Consider the following 20,295-nt stretch of genomic DNA (forward strand, 5'->3'; position numbering starts at 1 on the left):
TTGTCTGAAACCTTTCAATTATTAGGTGTTCAATTTTTCAATAAAAGTTAGAAAAAAAAAAAAAAGAGGTAAAGCAATAGAGATGTGATAGAAAGCAATCGTTGTTGTGAACCGTTGGAGTAGCACCAATTTGTGTGCATCTGAAATGGTAGGATAATAACTCTCTATTTCGGCAAATTTTTGTCCGACTTTGTTTGATTCTCGAGTTGACTCGAAGATTTAAATTGACTCCAAGCATCACAATTTCGACTCAACCAATATTAATCAAATTAGAATGAGTTACCGCAACTATGAATTTACCTGCAATTCAGAGATCGATATCGTAACGGCGCTCTCCGTTCTAGTTCGGACTCGACTGAGATGGCTAACCATGATTGGTTGTCTGTAATCACCAGTCATTTTGCTAGAGAATGTAAACTACAATTTTATCAAGTTCAATTAGCTTTTTTTTTTTTTTTTAAAGAACCACTTTCTCATCTAGCCATCAATTTAATTAGTTTTCGTCATTGAACTAAATTCGAGTTTTATTTATCTTAGCCCTTGCATGTTTTGGGCATTTGCTGAAAACATGATGAAGACTTTGAACTGCAGCTTTTCAATCAGAGCAAACAACTTTTAACAAATTAAAGAATGCCTCCAGCACTGACATGTACTCAACAAGCAACTCTTAACTGCTTTTTGTGCGGTTCAAAGAGGCACAAAAGTGGATATGGAACTCAAATCACGTGACAATTTACAAGTTAAAAATCGAATCAACCAGCAAAACATGGATGCCTGAACAATAAACAATCGCGACCAGAATGTACCATCCTTCAACTGTCAAAGACCAACCCCCCCCCCCCTCGGGAACCTGAAAATTAAAGGTTCATCCTTCATTCTGCAATTCCTATAACACAGACTATCCACATAGCAGAAATTATGGACATGGCAGAACTGGTTTTCGTTGGCTATTTACTTCTGAAGCAAAGAAACACTAACTGAGGGTGAAGCATTGAGATCAAACGACGACAGTTTGACCCGTAAACCCGTCTTGAAGCTGCAAAGATCCATCCTTCATCAGATTAAGGCTCAAACTCTTGAACCTTTCTCTCGAGTACTGCCGAGATGCCTTTCTCCAGTCAGTTCCAGTTTTCATCATTGCAACAAACTCATCATAACTAATTTGTCCATCCTGGGAGGAACAGTTCAGAATGAGCAAGGTGAGAGAGAGGAATGGGTAGGCATCTCTAGTTTGATTTATGATAGGAAGCGCATGCAATTTCGAATCAACTCCTGCTTAAATAATGTCCTAAAGGTAACAAGTACCTTTTTGCTCAATGAGCAAAGCTTGACTGGTGTTTTAAGGTGAACTATTTTACAGAATGATGATAATTAGGCCTTAAATTGATTAGAGGAGATAATTAAATTAGCTGTCATACCTTGTCTGTATCAACTTCTCGCATAATTTCATTCAGTACAGCCACATCAGTCTCGCCTGATTCATCCGCCAAAGCTTCTTTGAGCTCATCCAGATCAATATACCCGCTTCCGTCTTTGTCAAAAAACATGAACGCTCTACGAAAGTGCTCATCATTCTCCATCCTCTGCAAGTGTATCGTCACTGCTACAAACTCTCCATAGTCCAGAACTCCATTGCCATCAACATCAGCCTAATAAGTTTCAGTAGAGACAGTAGAAAAAGCGCATTAACCCTTATGATGGACAAATAGACATACCCATTGGTAATTCGACCTTCCTTGGTCAATCAATAATGTCTTCAATAGCATATAGGATTCCAGTGACATCGAAAACTCGATATCTCTGTTTGTCATTACCAACTTTTTCCGGAGTTTGGTCACACAGTCACATGTAAATACATGTTCAAAGTAGTACAGCTATTAGAAATTAGTCGTACTGTAACTTCTCTGGTCAAGAAGTAATGAGTGAATTAAAAGAGCAATCTGTGTTACAGGATTCTTCTTTTCCTTTTATGGTCTCTAGAGATCTTTCTTTTGACATTGACTTCTATTCAGAAAAATATGCGGAAAACAAAGTCAAGGCTCCCAAGACCAATACCAAAATTTAATGCCTTAGTGTAGATTGACCAAATACTTCAACAGATTGATAAAATATAGACAACATTAAGTGCAGAGCAGACTTCACATCCAGGTAGAATCTGATGATCTACTGCTAGAGCATCAAGTTCAGAAAACACTTTATTCCACAGAACATTGTTTTACTGATTTTTATAGAAACAATTACTTAGTTTGCCCTCAAAAATAAAGAAGTTAAATAAGGGAAATAGACTTCTCAGGTTCAAGCCAAACAGGCAAATGCAAAAGGAAGCGTTGGTTATTTGTGGTTTGAGCCGAGTCCAAAGCTATAATATCTTCTACAATAAGAGTTTACATTCCTCATTTATATGGTACAGTGTTTCATAAATTATAGACAGGATGAAGAGGAAAGGCAAAGTAGACGCGAGGACAAAGGTTTAACTATATGCAGCTGTACAGGCACAAGTGTATTACGACAAAAGAACATATTTCCAAGTAGTGACTAAATAAAACCACGACTGATGGTCAAGATATTAAGTGACCTATTGAAATATCAAGAACAAGTTTATACAGCCCTAGAACAGACAAAGACTAATGGAAGAAGGATCACTCTTTAACATTAAAGCAAGCCAACCTCAGAGTTTCAAGAGAAATGACATTTACCACTTCCATAAGCAATTTTATCTCTGGTTCAGCCAACTGTGAACCAACTTTCCGAAGCCCTGCCCTTAACTCCTCATATGTTACTTTCCCATCATTGTCAGTGTCCATCAACGTAAACATATCCCTTGTGACCTCTACCTCTTCAACAGATAAGTGTTCTGCAATCACCTACAGATTCGACAAAGAACAAAAATGTATCTTGGTTATCCTAATGAAAATATCTGCATAATTGGCATTGGAGTACTAAAAAGCAATTCAAAAAGAAAAAAAACTTATATGCAACCATAAACTTATAACTAAATCAAATACAAATTTAGCATATATTTCAAAATTTGCTCATTGAATTCATCCAGAGCAAAAGCTTTTTTATTTATCCAATTGTAACATTTTGAGGCTTTGGCATTAAAAAAAATTGAGGCATTGACAAATAATAATAATAATATTTGTAACATCTTGCACAAACAGTAATTGCAACCTGGACTTGGAAAAAGACAAAAAAAAAATTATGAAGCTCACCCGAAGTGCTTTCTTCTTGAACTTATTCATCACAGAAAATTGCTTGAGCCTTGTCCGGACTATATCACCCAATGGAACATTTGGAGCTTTTTTAGCATTTTGTAACCAGGGGTGGTCTGACCAAAGAAACAGACATATTGCAACTAGTTAGTCGCATAATTGCTGCTAGACACCAAAACTATTTTCATTACCCCTAAACACCAAAATTCCCCAATGTTCTACCAAACTTCTAGTTCTGATCATCTACAATTCAGTATGCTTTCACATTTTCCAGACATTCTAAATTTTAAGATATTCCATCCAAGAACATTGAGTTACCAGAATGAAGAGATAAATGTAAAGAAAGTATCAAAAACATGAAGTAAAGTGGTAGACATCCAAGCAGGTAAACAGTAACAGCAGATTAAACACATAGTCCTCCATGACTGTAGTATTAAGTCCATGAATTTTACATTTACATGAGAATTAACTCAGAGAACCATCCAAAACAAGAGTTTTAATTCTCATAAAGCAAACTTTTGATTAAACTATTTTGCTACAACAAGAGGACCAGCCGAATACATCAAAAAAGTTTCAAGAGGGGTTTTACCATCTCTATGAAGGTGCAGCAAGATAACAGATTTAAATTGGAGCTAGTATTACTTAGAATACTTGCAGTTTAAATCAAGTACTACACTTAGAAGAGTATGATCACTATCAACTATCACGAGGAAGGCACAAATTGAAGATTATGATGAGGAAGAGATTTTGTGCCGGATCAAATATGATTCGAATACAAGGATGTGAACTCTGATATGAAATCAGCAATTATGTTTAGAAAGAATGTTGAGGAAGAAAGTAGGCAGCTGGTGCCATAGGCACTTCATGGAGTCAAACCAGTTCAGCAATCGCTTGGTGCTTGGTAGATAAAAGATTCAGACTTTGAGTCCTAAGCAGAGAAGGATTGAAAGATTGTTCCAGTTATTCCTCTAATTGGATCACTGGGTCACAAGCATAGGAGGGGAAACTGCTCATTTGAGGGAAAGAAGTTATGCTTGAATCCTTTTTATCAGTACTTCTGGTTTACTCTATAATCTTGTTATGGGATTTTCAAAAAATTTTAAGAAAATAAAAAATAAATTTTGAGACAGACATTGACTGATATCATGGATCGATTCTGATTGACTAGAACAAGCTCTTGCATGTCAAAGGTTTGGTGGAGTCATAATTTAGAGATTTATAAGCATCCAACATTGCTATGCAAAACAGCATCAGATATCATGCTCTAAGAATAAGATATTTATTGGTTTAAAGAGGTTTCATAGGCAAAAACTATCGAAGTTATTCCTACTGCAAGCTACAATAGCCTTCACTTACCTCATTTTGGTGATTTAGTTTATCAAGTTGTAACAGTGACAGTGTACAGTTTAGATACGAAACCAAAGCTAAAGCATTTGTTCTGGAAGTGTTTACAACCCATACTTCCACTTGTTAACACATAATGGACACTGATCCAATGTGTAAATGCTGCAGTTAGTTATGGAATCAGCTTATCAAGGTTCAGTGCACTCCAACCCAATCGTCCAAGTCTTATCTTTTGCCCCAATGAAAGAACTAGTAAAGCACCAAATATACTAACTCCACTGCTTTCATATCTCTTTGCAGAATCATCAACCATAATTAAAGATAAGAAACAATTTGTGGGTTATATAAGACATACAACCAAGCTTCAGAAGAAATGCTTACCAAGCACCTGTTGGGCAGTCAAACGCTTTTTAGGATCTGGCTCCAACATCTGCTTAACAAGGCTCTTCGCACTTTCAGATATTTGGGGCCATGGTTCCCTTTTAAAATCGATCACACCCCGTAAAATTGCCAGAGCAACACCCTGTTCAGTTTCTACAGCAGACAATTAAAAAAAAAAAAAAACTGTTAGTATAGAAGTTAACTTCTGGGATACTTTGCATAGTTAATAATAAAATTACCCGCCCAAAATGGAGGAACTCCACATAGCAAAATGTAAAGGATCACACCAGAGCTCCAAACATCCACCTCAGGTCCATAACTGCGCTTCAAAACCTCAGGAGCCATGTAATATGGACTTCCAACAATCTCAGAAAATCTATCACCTTTACAACAAAAATGAAGATTAAGCAAAGTAACGACTTGATGTCATAAATAAATAAATAAATGATTCACCTGTAACAATACAAAATTATGCAAACTATCAAATTGATGGCAAAATGGAAATTTAATTCTGTAAAAGTTAGAAATTTTACCAGAAAATTCAAGAAAAGTAACATAAAATCTAATGAAGATATATCATGATTTTCTGAATATTTTACCACAAAAGTTTGCTATAACGTTGTAAAATATTCTGAATTTGACAACTTGTTGCTGAAATATCAACCCAAATTTAGAGACAATTAAGAAGAACTAACAATCGTTGAGTAAACTAAATAAATATTCAGGAAAATAATCACATGCCACTTTATAATTTCCTGATACTTTCCAAATTCAACCAAATATCCTGTTGTACCCTCCAAAGACCAAACAAGATAAGTAGAAACCAACTGAATTTCCAACATTAAAACTGAAATCAGAAATCTCCTGAAATCATTAAAATACACTGAAACCGAAATTCCAGAATTAATCCACCTCCACCCTAATAGGAAGGGGGGGGGGGGAGTTGAAAAAGAATAAAAACTAGAAAAACATTTCCAGACTTGGACAAAGCTTTAACCTCTAATTAATTCGAGCAAAACCCAAAATTTCACACAAATCCACAACATATGAAAAAGGAAAAAAAAACTTTTAGCCAAATCCCCAACATAATACCCAAAAAAAATGTTGAAAACTAAAAATTAAAACTTGAAACTGTCCCAGGCTTAAACAGTCCAAATTCAATACTAATACTAATAAATTTATCCACCGTAACAAGAAGGGGAGGAGGGGAATTGGAAAAAAAAATAAGAATAAAGAACTAGAAACATTTCCAGGATTAGACAAAGTTTTAACCTCTAATTAATTCGAGCACAACCCAAAATTTCACACAAATCCACAACATGTAAAAAAAGGAAAAAAAACAAACAAACAAACAAACTTTTAGCCAAATCCCCAACATAATACCCAAAAAAAAATGTTGAAAACTAAAAATTAAAACTTGAAACTGTCCCAGGCTTAAACAGTCCAAATTCAATACTAAAACTAAATAAATTTAGGTGTAAAGCAAGAAAACAAGTTTAATTCATTAAAAGACCAAAATTTCCACTCTTTTGGATTGGAAGTATAAACACACCGGGCTTAAAAAACACAGACAAGCCGAAATCAATAGCCTTGAGAGGAGAATTCTCCTTCTTATTAGCAAACAAGAAATTCTCCGGCTTTAAATCCCTATGCATCACTCCATTGGCATGACACATCCTCACCACCTCCCCAATAGTCTTGGCCACCGCGGCCGCCGCCCTCTCGCTGTAATGCCCCCTCGCCACTATCCTATCAAACAGCTCCCCGCCTTCGCACAGCTCCATCACCAGATGAACCGCCTCGTTGTCCTCGTACGTGGCCCTCAGCTTCACTATGTTGGGATGCTCCGGCAAGCTCGACATGATGGCCACCTCCCGCCTCACGTCCTCTATGTCCACCGCCGTCCTCAGCTTCTTCTTGGAGATTGACTTGCAGGCAAGCGCGTCCCGGGTCTCCCGGTCGGTGCAGAGGTAAGTTATCCCGAATTCGCCCCGGCCGAGCTCCCGGCCGAGGATGTACTTGTCGGAGATTCGGGTGCGGGGGATGAAGTCCTTGAGGACACGGATGGTAGCTGGGGATTCGGCGTAGGGGTTGGGCCTTCGCTCCCGGGTTTTTCTGGGTTTTGGAGAAGGCGGTTTCTTGTGGTGTTTATGACGGCGGTCGGACGAGGAGGTGGTGGTGGGGGAGGACGCTGCTTGGGGAAGCTCGTTTTCGGGGCGTATGCAGGCGTTGCAGTTGCCCATGGTTTAACTTTCGTGGGTTGAAAGTGGTGGTGGCCAGTGGGTGAATATGAAGTAGAATACTCAAAACAGCGGGTTCGTTGTTCGGCCGTGAGTGGTGGTGATGGAGGAAGCGGGCATGGCGGAGGGTGGGTGGAGAGCAGGTGGGTGGGAGGTTAGTTGGTGAGAGTTGAGAAATGAGTAGAGAGAGAGAGAGAGAAAACGCGGGGGGGAAAGCAATGGATTGAGGAGGGTGACGAAAAGTTGGCTTTTTTTGAAAATTGTTGAATTTATTTAGAAGTTATTTTTCTATTGGAGTCTTGCAATTATTATATATTTGTTTGATTTGTTTACTACTCCAGTAATTAGTAAGTTTACCAGTCCAAGTAAAGTGTTGAGCATGATGTTTTTGACTTTTTAAATAGAGAGAAGAGAATAAGTAGCTTAAGCACAATTTTTTTTTATTTTAATTTTTGTAGCTACAGAGAAAAAGGTGAGATTCAAAAAGTAAGGCAGAGACGGCGAAATTAGAACTCATAATCTGATTGATTGCGTGCATTCTAAGGTCTCAATTAGTTTATAGTACTACTATTGATGTAATGAAACTAAGCAAGTGTAATGTTTTTAGTGGCTTTTTTAGTTTTGTTTCCAAAAGGTGACAAGAAATTTATGTGGTCAAGATCATGAGATCATCCTCACAATTAATGCTAATACATGGGGGAAAGTGAATGGATACTTTTAATTACTTGGTATTACCTAAGCATTTGAAACATTTGCGCTATGTTGTCCTAAACATTTGCATAGGACAAAGAGTTGTTAAGTTAATTAATTGAACCTATCTATTCCCTCTTTTTTTTTTTCCTTTTTTTGAGCAAATGTATTCTCTTTGTTTTTTTCTTAAAATAATGGAATTTTATTTTAAGTGTTGGACAAAAGAGGTTAGACCATAGAATATAGATGCTTGTTTGGGGATTTGTGGATGGGGAGAGATGGTCAAACGTGACTCCTCTTATATATAATTTAATGAATGAAGATGAATTAAAGTATTCTTTGCTTGTTTAGGTTCGGTTCTTTAGTTTAGCAAGTCTTCTCAACAAGGACATCCCCACCATTGACTTAGGCTGATTAGTTCAGAGACCATTTATATTCTTCTTCTAGAAATAAGATTAGGAAAAAAGAAAGTTTATGCGTGCATACGTTGCAAATCGAAGAAATTTTACACCATTTCAAACTAGCTTAACAAATAATTTACGTGTAAGTATGAGAACTCGAACTCGTACGTACGTCAGAGCAAATTAAGAAGGCCGAATATAGGTTTAACACTTTCACGAACTTACAATGCAATTAATCTCCGTGTTGGAGACTACATACGTACAATGTATTTGACAATCATTAATTGACACTTGAAGTAAATATTTGATAATCATATTTGTTTCTTTTTTTTTTCCCCACAAAAACATGACTTGGGCAAACTTCTAAACTATCTGCATGCAACTAAAAATGGTGTCGGGCGGACAGAGCGAAACGAGACGGTAGACATGCAAGAACAAGTTAAGGATAATGAGAAAGAAGACAGATGTGCTGCCAACTTACCATGACTGGTTCTAGTGTGTAGTGATCAGTAAAACTCATGAAAAAAGCAGAAAGTTTATTAACGTAACTCCAAGGACTTGACACTTGTGAACTTTAGTAAACAAAACAATAACCAAAATCCCAATCCAAACCAAATACTACAACGAGCAAATGCCCAATATCTGGCTCTGAAATAAGATAACAACAGCTTTGGAAGGGCTTCCTAGTAGTTTACACAGAGACAAAAGTTGATGTTCGTCTATTGTTTCATGATTTGTTTCGACCAGTGAAAGGCACCAAATGGATCTCATTTACACTAGAAAACATTTTACTGAGGAAGAATGGAAGTAGACACATCAAGAAAGAAGTTTGGATAGTTTACCAAACTTGTCTCACTAATTACTATATTGCTTTCCAAATGAAGATTAATTAAAGAACTAATATTGGTCATTGAAGGGTTGGAATGATCAGGAGCATTGCAATTTGGAGTTGTTCACCAATTACACCTTTGTCGTTTGTATTCATCATCAAATGCATTAATCAAGTGCATTAATCAATTGCATTGATGAAAAAGATAGAGGATAAATTACATATAACCCCCTATGATTTCATCTATTGCCACGTGTCCTCCCTAAAGTTTCAAAATATTCATTTCATCCCTCTATAATTTTATGTAAAGTGAAAATTTGACAAAAAAAAAATAGTCTATGTAACGTAGTTAGTTGAAATACCGATAGTGTTCTTACTTAAATGTTAAATCAATCGACGGCTTAACCACCTTGTATAAAAGCACAGAGAGATTATGAGGATAAATTAAAAAAAAATCATAACGGGGTAAAGTGGATATTTATACAAACTATAAGGGAATTATACGGATATTAAAATTTTATCGTACGCGCTTTTAAAGTGCATTTAGTATATAAACGCCGTAACTGATTGTGCATTTTGTTCATTTTTCATTTTACATAAAATCACAGAGGGGTTATGTAGGTATTTTAAAACCTTAGAGAGATCAGCTGGGATGATGTAAAACCATAGGGGATAATAAGTAATTTATCCAAAAATAAACTAATGAAAAGGGAGGAAACAAACTAATTTTGAGCTAACAATGCGTGTGCCAAGCAAAGAATAAAGCCCCTACAACTAATGGCCCTAATCTAACACTTCTTTTTTCTTTTTCATCACAAAGGGGGAAAAAAGAAATGGGTACTAAGTGTTAATTAATGATGTGATAGAAGTAATGATCATAATCATGTTACTCACCTAAAAAAATAAAACTTGATTTTGATCATTTTATGTACATCTAGTGTGTAATTTTGCTTTTCTTGGTCATAGTTTCTCGGGACAAGTTGTCTGTTAAATCTTCAAAAGCTACCCAAGAACATTCCCTTCTGGTATAATGCAACTTCCAACAAATTATAAGGAGCTATCGATTTCATGACGATACATTACATTAGAAGTCACATTCATTGAGTTACCAACCACTACTATAAACCTATATTCTTACAAAACCTTATCATAGCTCGTCAACAATTAATTCTCTAAAAGTAAAACTTATCATTCCCTACATATATATATATCTAGAAGCCGTTTGTACTACTTCAAAAAAAAATTCATCCTCTCATTTGACCTTGTCAACGAAAAGGAATCAAGCCTGTTTATTTTCTAGAATTTTTGTAAAGAAATGTATTACAACAATGTAATGTACGTGAGATAGAAAGGTGATTGAAAAATATAGTCGTGACTGAAAAACGTAAAAATTTATTGAGAAAAAATATCAATCCAAACAAGGCATATCATAGGCTACTTTCGTTTGCCTCGGAGAGGAAAGGGGGGAATAGAGGTATTTCATTCTCACCGAAAGAGTAATAAATAAGTGAATGAGCCTTTTTGACGTTGGTGAGATAAGCCAACCTCTCCAAACACTTTCTGTTGCCCTAAATTTATTTCCACAAAAAGAAATGGAATTAGTTTGATTTGGTAGGTCTGTTTCACGCCCATGCTTTTATTGATTAGTGGTTTTGGACTGCTTTGACTAGGGTTAAAATTCCAGGCATGAAGTCAAGTCAGGGGCATTCACTTACTGATTAATCAAAGGTATTCAATGATCGATACGCGTAACATTTGTACGTGTTAATTCTTGTAGATACAATTAATGGCTATTTTAGAACTTCGGTATTTAATATGACAAAGACTCCTCCTTTGTAACGTATGGTCACGGGCTGGTTTTGAAGCATTAACATCCAAGAAAGTCGAGAAAAGAAATCACACCTAGTCCTCCAACACTCCCTACAGCAGGTAAGTCTGGTCTGACGGTAGTTCAGTTCTCATTCGATTTCTGCGATTCAATTGAGTCACCTCTTAGAGTAGGCTCCTTCCCATCCGATTTCTGCGATTCAGTTGAGTCACCTCTTAGAGTAGGCTCCCTTCTTTGAATAGGAGTAGGTTAGATGTGACGTTACGTTAAAAAAAAAAAAAAAAAAAAAAAAGTCCTCCAACACTGTTTCTTTTTGTTTCTTCACTTCCCTTTCCTCCCCAAGTCGTCCTCATACCCTTCTCACCCCAAAATTAAACTACCGGATTCAGAATTCGAACAAAGCCCTCAAACACAAACAGTCATCTCTCAAAATTCAATTGTATATACGTCACCAATCTTTAACCTATTTGAAGACTTGGTAAAATTCAATTATGTTTTCACCCAATCTTCATTGCATTAGTCACAAAATTGGTAAAAACATTAAAATGTAAGAAAAGTCTTAGGATCCATTGTGGTAGTTTACCCTGTAAATTACTTCCAAAATTTTCTTACTTTTGGCCATGGACATTGGACAGCAGCCAGCAGGATGGATCAAGAAGTCAACATAGTGAGGCAATGCTGGCTAAGAATTCAAGGCCAACCAAGCTAGACAATTGACCAGAGTCGTAGATAATCATGTGTTGATGGTTCTTTCTTCATACACATCACCCTTGAAGCAAGTCAACAGAATTGAATTCCAGGACAATAACGCCAACAATTAATCGCAAGGGCCAACAGGAGATTATTGTTATTCCTGTAGCATGACAGTTTTTTCCATGAACAAACTTTACACACCTCAGCACATTTAATATTTACCTGTGAAATATATTATAGTCTGGTGATTCTGAGAAGTGAGACGTCCCCTCTCACTTCTCCTTCAAAGTTCAAACACAACATCAAAGTCAGAACGGTCCAGGCCCCGGTCTGGAGTCTGGACCACCATCAAGTAGCTGTCTCCTGGCCTCTACCTCTACAAAAAGCCTCGTGACAATGGAATATTGCACTATTTGTAAGTTGTGGTTCGGTGGAAATCGGTGGGGAAGAGAATTGGAATTCCCTCTCATATCCCGGAGAATTGGAATTCTGCAGAATGTTCGATCTTGGTGGCTATTTTATGTCGTCTCTTAGCTCATGATACTGATTTATCCTTTTCACATGCGCGCGCGCAGACACACACACATATATATATGTATGTATATATCCAAAAGCTGCTTCCTTAGCGACAAAATTTTTGTAATCAAGCTACATTACAATAGTTCTTTCATCCAAGATCAAAATAGGCCATCATATTTTAGAAGATAAAAAGAATGATTTTGGTAGAAATGTTAATCAACAAGCGAACTTTGATGGACAAGGGCCCGAATGGGAACCAGGAAAACCGTTCAGGGTGGTTTTGTGTAAAATGCATGTAGCGTAATTTTGTCTGCACGCGACGTAACTCACTTTCAATAACATGTAATTATAGAATAAAATTTTGTGAGCCCCATACATGGTATTAAAAACGAGGTACAAGATGAAATCTAACCCTTACATTTTTTTTTTTGGCCATGATTTCTGACCCTCTTCCAACTTTGATACCATAAATCCGATTACGCAGTGTCATTTATGTACCTTGGATGTTAGGACTCCTTAATTAACATCATCTGAATCCATGTGGTCTGATGGTCGTTCAGTCCCTGTCAGGTTCTTTCGACTCAGTTGGGCCACCCCTAGAGTAGGCTCCCCCCTTCCCTTCAGTGTAGGAGTAGGAGTGGGTTAACCTAAGTTAGATGTGCCATTACGGCCAAAAAGAAAAAAAGAATCCATGTGGACGGTCCATTATGATGTGGAATAGACGTGGGACTTTACTGTAGTGATTCATTTCTTGGATAAGCCTCCGCTTCCCGGGTCTCACTGGTACAAAGTCGCTTTCGTCTCCTTCTGGACGTGCACGCTTAGCCGGGGGCTTCTCTCTTTGATAATTAACCACTACAAGTTTTGATTGCCGGTGATAAATGGAAAGAAATTGTGCAAAGAGACATTATAACTCAAGTTCTAGGCACTCGTCCGATTGAATCCTTGTTCAATGTTAAAGCTGTCAAAGAATAATATTGAAGCAAATAACTCAAGTCCAAAAAATTAATCCACCCTTTTCATTCTTGAAATACACATAGAACGTCCGTCCGAGTTTTTTTTTTTTTGCCTTTTCGCTGTTGGGGCCTCTTCCACATGGCTCAAAAAGAGGGTTGTGACTTGTGTGTGGGTATGTCTTTATGCAAAAGAGGTGCAGAATCTGTGTAATTCTTAATTATCCCAAATGAGGTCTAAAGCAGCCCTGTTGAAATCAAGAATTCCCTATATATATGTAACTCTTTTAATTTTCATAGTGTAATCTATAGCAAATCAATCAGCCCATAAAAGGAACATTTGCCAACAAATTAACTTGTATATTTCTTCATGACATATTAAATGTGTGGACCTTATATTACTAAACTCCGCTGGGAAGAAGGAAAAGCAAGTTAAAAGAACAAACAAAGCCCTCCCTTGTGGCATCTAACATGTCACATGTCCAATTAATAGCAAAGCAAAAAGGACCCATGAAATGTTTGATTTAGATAGATACTTAAACCGCATGCAAACTATAGATAGGAACGTCTAAGTATATTATATAACAGTTGGTGTAGTTACGTTGTAGAACATGTAAGCGGACTAACTAAAGAAAAGGGAAAAAATAATGGTTTTCATTTAATGCATATGATTATGAAAGCAATGATGGAAAGAAATTAGTCTCATTCTCGTGTGGGTATCTTTATACCCTGGCATTGCGGCAAGGTAGGGCATCCGGGAAGAAAAGGGAAAAAAGGGTAGCCATGTTGTGTAGTTTTTGAGTATGGTGGCTGGCTATTATGATGTTTGAACTTTTGATGATGCCAAGGAAGAATGCATTTCTCTCACAGCTCATTCTCTCACGCCTACCGCATAAAAGAATCACTTTCTGGAGTCTTTTTTAAGATTTGGTACAGGGGATAGGGACTTTGCCACATCCTGTTTTTTTTTTTTTTTTTAGGTATAATGTACCTACAACATCGATCTTGCTGTTTTAGATTGATCCTTTTTTTTTTTCTTATATTTGAATAACAGAAAGTGCATTTTTTTTTTCTCGGAAACGATAACTATTGTATAACTTAATCTACCCTACACTAGGAGGTGAGGACGGAGCTAAGGAAGTCCAGGGTAACCCAGAGGGGATTGAATCATCACCGGACCAAACAAGTACACTACACACCCGGCCGAAATTTTTTTTAAGCCAAGCCACTTTAAATGTGGCATTTTGGTGGTGGGCAAGGGTTAATGGCTGAGTGGTGGCCATCAGCCCAAAGGCCGGTGGTTAGAAAGTGCCTTTGAGGGTCCTGTTACATTAAGCTGACAGGAGAGCTTCTAGACAGGAGTTAAACATCCTGCTTGATAGACCAAAAGTTTTTCATATTTATTAGGGTCAGTCATAGTTTGCACCCCTGAATTAGTTTGGGATGGTCACACTTCGCATCCTCTAACTTTGGGAATGTATACTTCACCACCTCAAGTTAAGACCATTGGTGGTTTCTAACGCCATCACTTCACTTGAACCCAAAATTTATCTTTCAAAATTAGAATTTAGTTAGGGTACGTTTGGTTCTATAGAATTAGAATTGAAATTCTATAGAATTGGAATTCCAAATTATTTCAATTCTTTTGTTTGGGAAATGCATAGAATTGATACGGAATTTATTTGGAATTCCAAATCCTTTGTTTGCATGAGAGAAGAATTCATTAGGAATTAGAATTGTTTTCATGAAACATTTGCTTACATAATTTTTTTTCTTTTTTCTATATAATAATTTTTTTTCCGTACATTTAGCTAATTTTTACTAAAGATTTAAAAGTAAAAATCAATTTGTGCCTTTAATAATTTATTTTTTCCCACTCGTATGTCAATTTCTTGGTGAACATTTCCAGAGTTAGGTTGTGCTAAGCACAGCATTAGCGAGACGTGTCAATCTGACTGCCTTCTTTTGTTCAACGTATGCTATAGATATTGGCATCCAACCAAAACTGGACCTCACCCCCTTAAAAGTAAATCCCCAATGACACTAGCATATTTCTTAAACCATGGTAGAATACCAGTTAGTGAATTAGTCACAAATTACCTGACCCAAGAAAATAGTGAAAAAGAAGACAAAATATACAAATCGACTTTTTTGGTGATAATCAAGTAGGGTAAAATTTATGACTCTACCAAAAAGTGTAGAATAGATCTCAATCATGAAGACAAAGTTCCGAGGCTTGTTTTTGTAACACAATATAACAAATACACGGCCGAACCTTTGTACTAATATTTACCAGCTTCTTTGGAGGAGATATTGGAAAATACAAAACTTAAGACTGTCAGATGACCAATTCACACACAGTCAAGTACTTGCTAAATAGAATAATATCTGTCATCCATTCTTTAGTGAGTGTGCATACTTGTGGAAGATAAAAACCAACAGAATATAGGAAGAGCACTTATACAAAATCTCCTTAACTTTGAAAAAGAATGCAAAGGTTCATGTAACTCAAGGACAAGTCAGGGCATCAACACAGGCAGCTATGTTAATCTCAATATCTAAAATGCTAGTTCATCAGACAAAAGATCCAATGTTCCATTCTTATCATCTCAAAAACAGAGAAAATAGCTGAAATACTCTCTAGAATCTTTCTATAATCTTGTTTTGATCCATTACATAAAAAACAAAGAACTCATCAGAATTTAAAAAGTCATGGATACACGATGGAGTAGTAACAACTTCTACTTGCTCTACTTGGGCTTCCAGCAATCAGCTCAACTTCTTCTACAAAACAACTTCAACTGGAGATTACCAAAAAAATCAATTACCAATGCACATTTACCATCCAATTTGTTTCCTTGGTTCATTTGGTCAATAAACAAGTGCCCATTACATGATCCATTTCAGGAGTCCAAGTGAAATACCCTTTGCCTTTTCCTTTTGACTGAGATGTTGCTTCAGATGCCATATCTGAGGCAGATATGCACCAGAAAAACATCACAATGTCATGTTCTTAAGAACATATTTAATAGCTACTGCATTATAGAACTAAAAATGAAAGGCAAATATGCACCTGAAAAATTCATACATATGTTAAATGAAGAAAAACTCATTCAGTGCCAAGTAGGAGAAGAGGTCTCAGGAGTCAAGTAAGAGAATTTTAGAATGCAACCTACATCAGAGTAGGATATCAAACAGCCAATCGCAACCTAAATGAAAACTCCAACATCGTCATGTGACATGTTCTTCAGAAATAGACATTAGTACAACATATGAAAATGATCGACTGCTGAAAATAAGCTTAAGAAGCATTGAGAATGAGGATACAACACAAATCTCACAGGTTCTTAATATCTTCACAACTCATAGCACTTCTCCTGTTCAGTTATGAAAATGCATACCTAGAGTTAAGAGCTAATACATCATAGAATCACATGCAGGAATTCGGTGGTGGAGGCCATCGGAATGCGAGTTCATTTATGTTAGCCTCTACTGAGTTTAAGAAGTGGAAGGTTCATGGTGATGCCTTGACCAATGCGGCAATTTAGAATATTTTGTGCATGTCATGTAGATGGTGTAAGATGCTCTAATCATTGTTGATTCTATTATCAATCCATGTGAATCAAATCCAACAGTAATCTATATAGATAGTACGTTAAAGTTTCTTCTGTTAGATTTTTTCCTGTTTAAAGAGAAGTAAGAACTTTTTCTTCTGTTACCTCCTAGAAGCATAGAAGCCATAACATTCTATGTTAAATCATTTGCAGAGTTGATCTGCTTAGTGTCTCGCAGGTAAAATCTGTCAAGAACAGAAGCAGCCTGAAAGTTGGGGCGCAGTCATGCTAAGTCGCTCAAAGTGTCACTTCAAGTGTTAATTCAAGCTCTAATTCGTATGCTCAAAGATTATTCCGCTGCTCAAATTTAGATATCTTTGGTCTACTTTTTTTTCTTTTTTACAAAATAACCCACTTAATTTTTTTAAGTGATTATTATATTAATTTTTACAGTTAAGATAAACTGAACTTTGTTGTATAACCATCTACTGCAAACTTTTCCATACCTCAGAGAACTCTGTCCCAGGGATTTTCAATTGATTCATTCTTTACAGTCATAACTAAGCTTTCCAATCTGAAAAAGTTGTCATTAGTATCCCTGGGAATATGGGGACCATTGCCTGCCAAGGTTGATAGGCTTGATTTTCTAGAGGTGCTAAACATTAGTTCCAACTTCGTTCAGGGTGGCATCCCCCCAGAGATTGCCACATTCAAGAATCTGAAAAGTCTTGTTTTGGCTTATAATCTGTTAAATGGAAGTATTCCCGATCTGAAAGGCCTATCACAGCTTGAAGAGCTAGATATCAGTAACAATCCTCTTGGTCCTAAGTTTCCTTCTTTAGGCAACAACCTAGTACGTATCAATCTTAGGAGCATGGCTTTGAGATCCCAAATTCCTCTAGATTTCATTCTAATTCTATCATTTCACACCCAAAATTTTTATGTCCAAATCAATTAAAATATTTTATAACTTTAAAAAAATCCCCTGAAAATCATTTTTCATATGGGGTTCATATCCGGAAAATAATTTCACAACTACTCTCGACTAAATATAATTCAATGTGTGCAATCATCTAAAAATCGAAGCAAAGGAGAGCTTTTAGTTGTTACCTTCCGGACTGAAGAACCTAGTTCGTGAAAATTAAGCACGGGTAAGTAGAGAGCACTCGGAGCAGTCTTGCGATTGGTGAGGGACAGCCGGAGAAGCAAAAAGCGATGCCGGAGACGGTGGTGGAAGAGGCAAAATGTTAGGGTGGAGGTGAAGGCGATGACGCAGAGCAGAAGCAGTTGCGGTTGAGGAAAAGTGATCGAGAGAGAGGGCTGCTTACCTAGTTGACCCGATTTTAATTTTTTACCCACAAGATCCGCGTGTAGACCCGTTTCGCAGGATTTAGTTGTGGAATTGGAATTAGAATTCTTTTGGTCCAATAAAGAATTCAAATCATGGAATTGGACCCCTATAGAATTCAGATTCAATTCTAATTTTTTGACCGAAGTAGTATCCAAACAACAGATTTGGAATTGGGGCCCCAATTCCAGTTCTAAACCTCAATTTCATGGGAAACCAAACATACCCTTAGCCTCTTATAAGTTATAGCCCAATGGTCGAGAATGAATCAAATTCTAAACTCTATACAATCTACTCTTAACAAATGAATGAAAACAACTGCTCCTCGAGTAGTTCATTCAATTCATGATAGAATTAATCACTTCCAATGCTTCTTAATCAACTCATTCATCCCTTTTGTTGACCGATGAAACCATTTAGTTGAGTTGAGATTCAATGAGGATGTAGCTATTGTGAGCAGTATTAAGAAGGAAAATAGCAAAGTCACAAAACGCTTTGGTTTTGTTAACCACGAAAATACAATAGTAGTATTACTTAACATCATTCCTTTTGTCTAAAGTTTACACATACTTATGCGGTTTTCTAAAAGTATCAATGGTTGGAATGTAACAATTCCAATTTTTTTTCTACATGTCTGGTACTCTCAAAATGAAAACGTCTGTTACAAGTAGAGGTGGCAAATCAACCCACTTAACTAGATTTACCCATACCCGCCCATGAATAGATGGGTATGGATATCTTAAATTTTTGTATATGGGTATATATTATTATTATTATTTGTTGATTTTATCTTATTATTTTATTTTTTCTTAGTTTGTTAACTTGCTCATTTTTTAGCATTACCAATTTATGATAAATTTTAGCCTATTTTCTTATCTTTATAAAATGAAATTTTAAATTTATATATGAAAAAATGTTAGGAGTTCAAAATTTTTGGATTAAGTTTTATATTAATTTTTATAGTACTTAATTCAAATTTTTATATTCGTATTATTCAATTATTAAATAATAGGTAATTTTGTTACATAGAGTATAAATGAAAAAAATTGGTAATTAAGTTTATTGAACATTATAAGTAAATATTTAAAACTAATGATGGGTACAAAGAGTGGTATAAATTGATAACTTAGTTTGCAAAAATGAATTTAAATGAGTTTGCAAAAAGTTAAAATAAATGAGTTATAAATGGGTAATTGGGTTACCCAATTCATTTTTTGACTTACCCATTTATACCCATCTAATTAAATGGGTATAAATGAGTTGACTCATTTATACCCATTATCCATTTTACCCAACCCAAACCTGCCCAAGTCACCCATTTTGACACCTCTAGTTACAAGCCATAATTTTCTTCAGCAGAAGAAGAATGCATACTCGTCCGTCTATCGTAAATTTTCTGACAAGTATTGAATTATAGCGTCCTCCCTTGCAAAATTTCGGCGAGGCCCAATTTAGATTTGTGCAGATGAGTTGAACGCATAATATGGGCTGCAAGGATTTCCAACAAGCCCACTGCTTGACTTGGGCTAAGCATGAACTTGCCTAAACTCAACAGTCGTTTATTGCTGGCATCGGGCTCACGGACCCCACGGCCGCGAGCTTTCATATTCATACTCTTCTCACTGGCATTAGGAGGAGGTTTTGAATTTAGAACATTTCAGTTACACTCATTTCGTTTTTATCATTCACCGACAATCATAAATGACACACACATACACACATTATTTAAGGGAAACCCACAACCCAACCCAAAAGACATGCTGACTTTCAGACTACACTGAAAATCTTAAGTAGTACACACACACCATTCACAATCGATGTGGGATAGAGGGAAAGGGGGAGGGGAAACACCAAGACTATTGCCAAAGGCTCACCAACGGCTTTTAACCACTCTATGATTTTCCTTATTCACCAACAACCATAAATAACACACACACACACTACCTAAGGGAAACCGACGGTCCAACCCAAAAGGCATGATTTCCTTTTTATTATCCAATTTATTCCTTCTTCATATTAAAAAAAATTATGACAAAGAAAGACATTAATGTAAGAAAGTAGTTTTAATTTGTATTAAACACTAGAGAAAAAATTTGAGCGGAAACCACAAAAAAAGAAAAGAAAACATTACAAATGAAAATTATAATATCAAATCTATCCAACCTAGCACAATCTAACTTTAACTTATTCAGTATAAACTCTTGCAGTGTTTGACCTATTTTATAGTCCAAACTTACCGAGCCTGAATTAATAAAATGATCAAAGGAAGTACAGACTTGTTCTTATGAAATCTGTATCGAAAA

At 36.3% G+C, this 20,295-nt stretch overlaps 1 protein-coding gene and 1 long non-coding RNA gene across 2 annotated transcripts; both read right to left on the minus strand.

The window, feature by feature from the left end:
* Positions 1-650: 650 nt before the first annotated feature.
* LOC113740382 (calcium-dependent protein kinase 10) lies at positions 651-7,420 on the minus strand. The gene is made up of 7 exons (XM_027267993.2): positions 6,490-7,420; positions 5,177-5,320; positions 4,938-5,090; positions 3,213-3,328; positions 2,697-2,864; positions 1,419-1,649; positions 651-1,171 (listed from the first exon to the last, which is right to left on the minus strand). The coding sequence occupies exons 1-7, from the start codon at positions 7,178-7,180 to the stop codon at positions 998-1,000; spliced, it is 1,677 nt and encodes a 558-aa protein (XP_027123794.1). The 5' UTR covers positions 7,181-7,420; the 3' UTR covers positions 651-997.
* Positions 7,421-15,548: 8,128 nt separating this feature from the next.
* On the minus strand, positions 15,549-17,991 carry LOC140005403 (uncharacterized). Its single transcript, XR_011813246.1, has 2 exons — positions 17,755-17,991; positions 15,549-16,060 (listed from the first exon to the last, which is right to left on the minus strand). It is a non-coding gene; the product is annotated as an uncharacterized lncRNA (long non-coding RNA).
* Between the last annotated feature and the right edge of the window lie 2,304 nt (positions 17,992-20,295).

The sequence above is a fragment of the Coffea arabica genome, chromosome 4c, assembly GCF_036785885.1.
Source record: "Coffea arabica cultivar ET-39 chromosome 4c, Coffea Arabica ET-39 HiFi, whole genome shotgun sequence".
Lineage (NCBI taxonomy): Eukaryota > Viridiplantae > Streptophyta > Magnoliopsida > Gentianales > Rubiaceae > Coffea > Coffea arabica.